Here is a 2,161-nt window from a genome sequence, read left to right as displayed (position 1 = left end):
AATGACATCAGTGTGGTTTTTCTTGTGATGGGTGGACTGGCGGGGCGGCCCTCCTTCGAACCGACTGGTCGGACCTCCAAGACCACTGACCCAACCCTCTGCTCCAGTCCGATGTATAAGAGCAGGATCCGGGTCGACAGCTGACCCACTCTAAACCTTTGGGACCGGATCCTTCATTTGGACTTTTCAGCTCTAATCCGAACCCTGACCGGGTCATGGACCTGTCAGACCTGTCCCTCTCCGTCCCCCCAGCAGATGAGTTCTACGATGACCCCTGTTTCAACGACATGCGCTTCTTCGAGGACCTGGACCCGCGGCTGGGTCTACTGAAGCCGGACATCCCCTCCTCCTCCTCCTCATCCTCCTCATCCTCTCCGCCGGCCTTCCTCCACACCGAGGCTCGGGACAGCGAACACGTGCGCGCGCCGGGCGGCCTCCACCAGGCGTCCCGGTGCTTGCTGTGGGCCTGCAAGGCCTGCAAGAGGAAGACCACCAGCGCGGACAGGAGGAAGGCGGCGACGATGCGCGAGCGCCGGCGGCTCAGCAGGGTCAACGACGCCTTCGAGACCCTGAAGCGCTGCACGACTACACCCAGCCGGAACCCGAACCCGAACCAAAAGCTGCCCAAAGTGGAGATCCTGCGGAACGCCATCACCTACATCGAGTCCCTGCAGGCGCTGCTGCGGAGCGGCCAGGAGGACGGCTTCTACCCGCTGCTGGAGCTCCGCAGCGCGGACTCCGCTGCGTCCAGCCCCCGCTCCAACTGTTCCGATGGCGCGGTGAGTCCGAGGGGCTGAAAGGGTCCGAGGGTCCGAGGTGACCCTTTCTAATGGTTTCAGGTTCATTCAAACTTTATCAGGTTATCCAGCTTGATTTCTTAAAGAAGTCAGAATTAGTCTCTGTTTTGTTTGAGGTTTTTTAGTCCTAAATATAATAATACTAACAATGTTTTATTTTAACAGAAGCTTCAACATTTCTGCGGTTTTAGTAAAAAAAAAATTCAATAATAATAAAATATTAATAATAATAACACGTCTCTCACATCAAACACTGCTTTATTGTGTTTGTTAATTATAAATGTTTTTATTACAGCAGCTGTTTGTTTCAAATGACAACAGTGAAAACACTTATATTGTTTTTATAATTTATTCCTAATATCTGGTTTAGGTTTAACTTGGGTATAAAATGATGTGGAAGTAAACAAAGCATTGTTTCTGCCAACATTAAACCCTTTAAGTGAGCTGTAAAGTTTAACAGGTTCTTATTATGCAGCTTTAAAACTGTTGGGCCCTTTAAACATCAGACAGTTTAACCCTTTAACGTGACATTCAATCAAATAAACCCAGGCTTAAATAATAAAACCATCCTGGAGGTTAGAGGATCTCTGTGTCTCATTCTCACTTATTTGACTCATTCTTCCCCTATTTTTCAGCTCTTTTTATTTCTGCTCATGTTTTGTTTTGTTTTGGTTTGTTTTGTTTTTGCCATGAGACTGGTTTTCATTCAACCTTCAGATCTCCCCTCAGGTTTGATAAAACAGCTCCTGAAAACCTTAACAGTATCTGATACTGAAACTTCAATTTTTTTTTTGCTTCATTTAATTGAAATTTTGAATTTTACCTCCTATTTGCAAAGTTTGAAAAAGTCTTCCTCAGTCTAAATGTAATAAAAATGTAGAATAATAGAAAAACATGTTTTGTTAAATCATGGCTGTGTAATAAATTTACCAATTCAAAAATAATGATCTTGTAATTTAGCTTGGAATCAAATAACATTTCCTTCCTGCATTTTTTCAGCTGCAGGTTAATATGTGGCAACATTTCAACTTTAAATGATGTTTTTTCAGTTTTTTTCCTTTTTTTTTCAGATGGACTTCAATGAAACAACAAATCGATCAATCAGCAGCTCTTATTTCTCAGAGACATCAACAGGTGAAGAAAACCCTTTACTTTTCAAATCTGGCCTTTAAATTATTTACCAGCAGATTTTCAAGCACTTCCATGCTGGTGTTGTACTGTTTGTTGAACGTTTCTTAAAATTTCCATGACAATTTACTGAAATTTGACAAATCAAATGTTTTCTTAAGAAAGATTATCGTTAAATACTAAAACCGTAGGTGTTAGAAAAAAAACACAAAAGGAAAATGGAATTTGGGTAAAAT

The 2,161-nt window shown here is 42.8% G+C and overlaps 1 protein-coding gene across 1 annotated transcript in view; it reads left to right on the top strand.

Moving 5' to 3' along the window:
• Positions 1 to 2,161, top strand: part of LOC106537301 (myoblast determination protein 1 homolog) — a 5,533-nt gene continuing 3,372 nt past the window's right edge. The window contains exons 1-2 of the mRNA XM_014034688.1: positions 1 to 779; positions 1,868 to 1,931. Of these exons, the coding sequence (XP_013890142.1) occupies positions 216 to 779; positions 1,868 to 1,931 (628 nt within the window). The 5' untranslated portion in view covers positions 1 to 215. The remainder of the gene's footprint in view (positions 780 to 1,867; positions 1,932 to 2,161) is intronic.

This window comes from Austrofundulus limnaeus, unplaced genomic scaffold (genome assembly GCF_001266775.1).
Source record: "Austrofundulus limnaeus strain Quisiro unplaced genomic scaffold, Austrofundulus_limnaeus-1.0 Scaffold2234, whole genome shotgun sequence".
Taxonomy (NCBI): Eukaryota; Metazoa; Chordata; class Actinopteri; order Cyprinodontiformes; family Rivulidae; genus Austrofundulus; species Austrofundulus limnaeus.
This window is presented reverse-complemented; position numbering and strand designations above follow the sequence as displayed.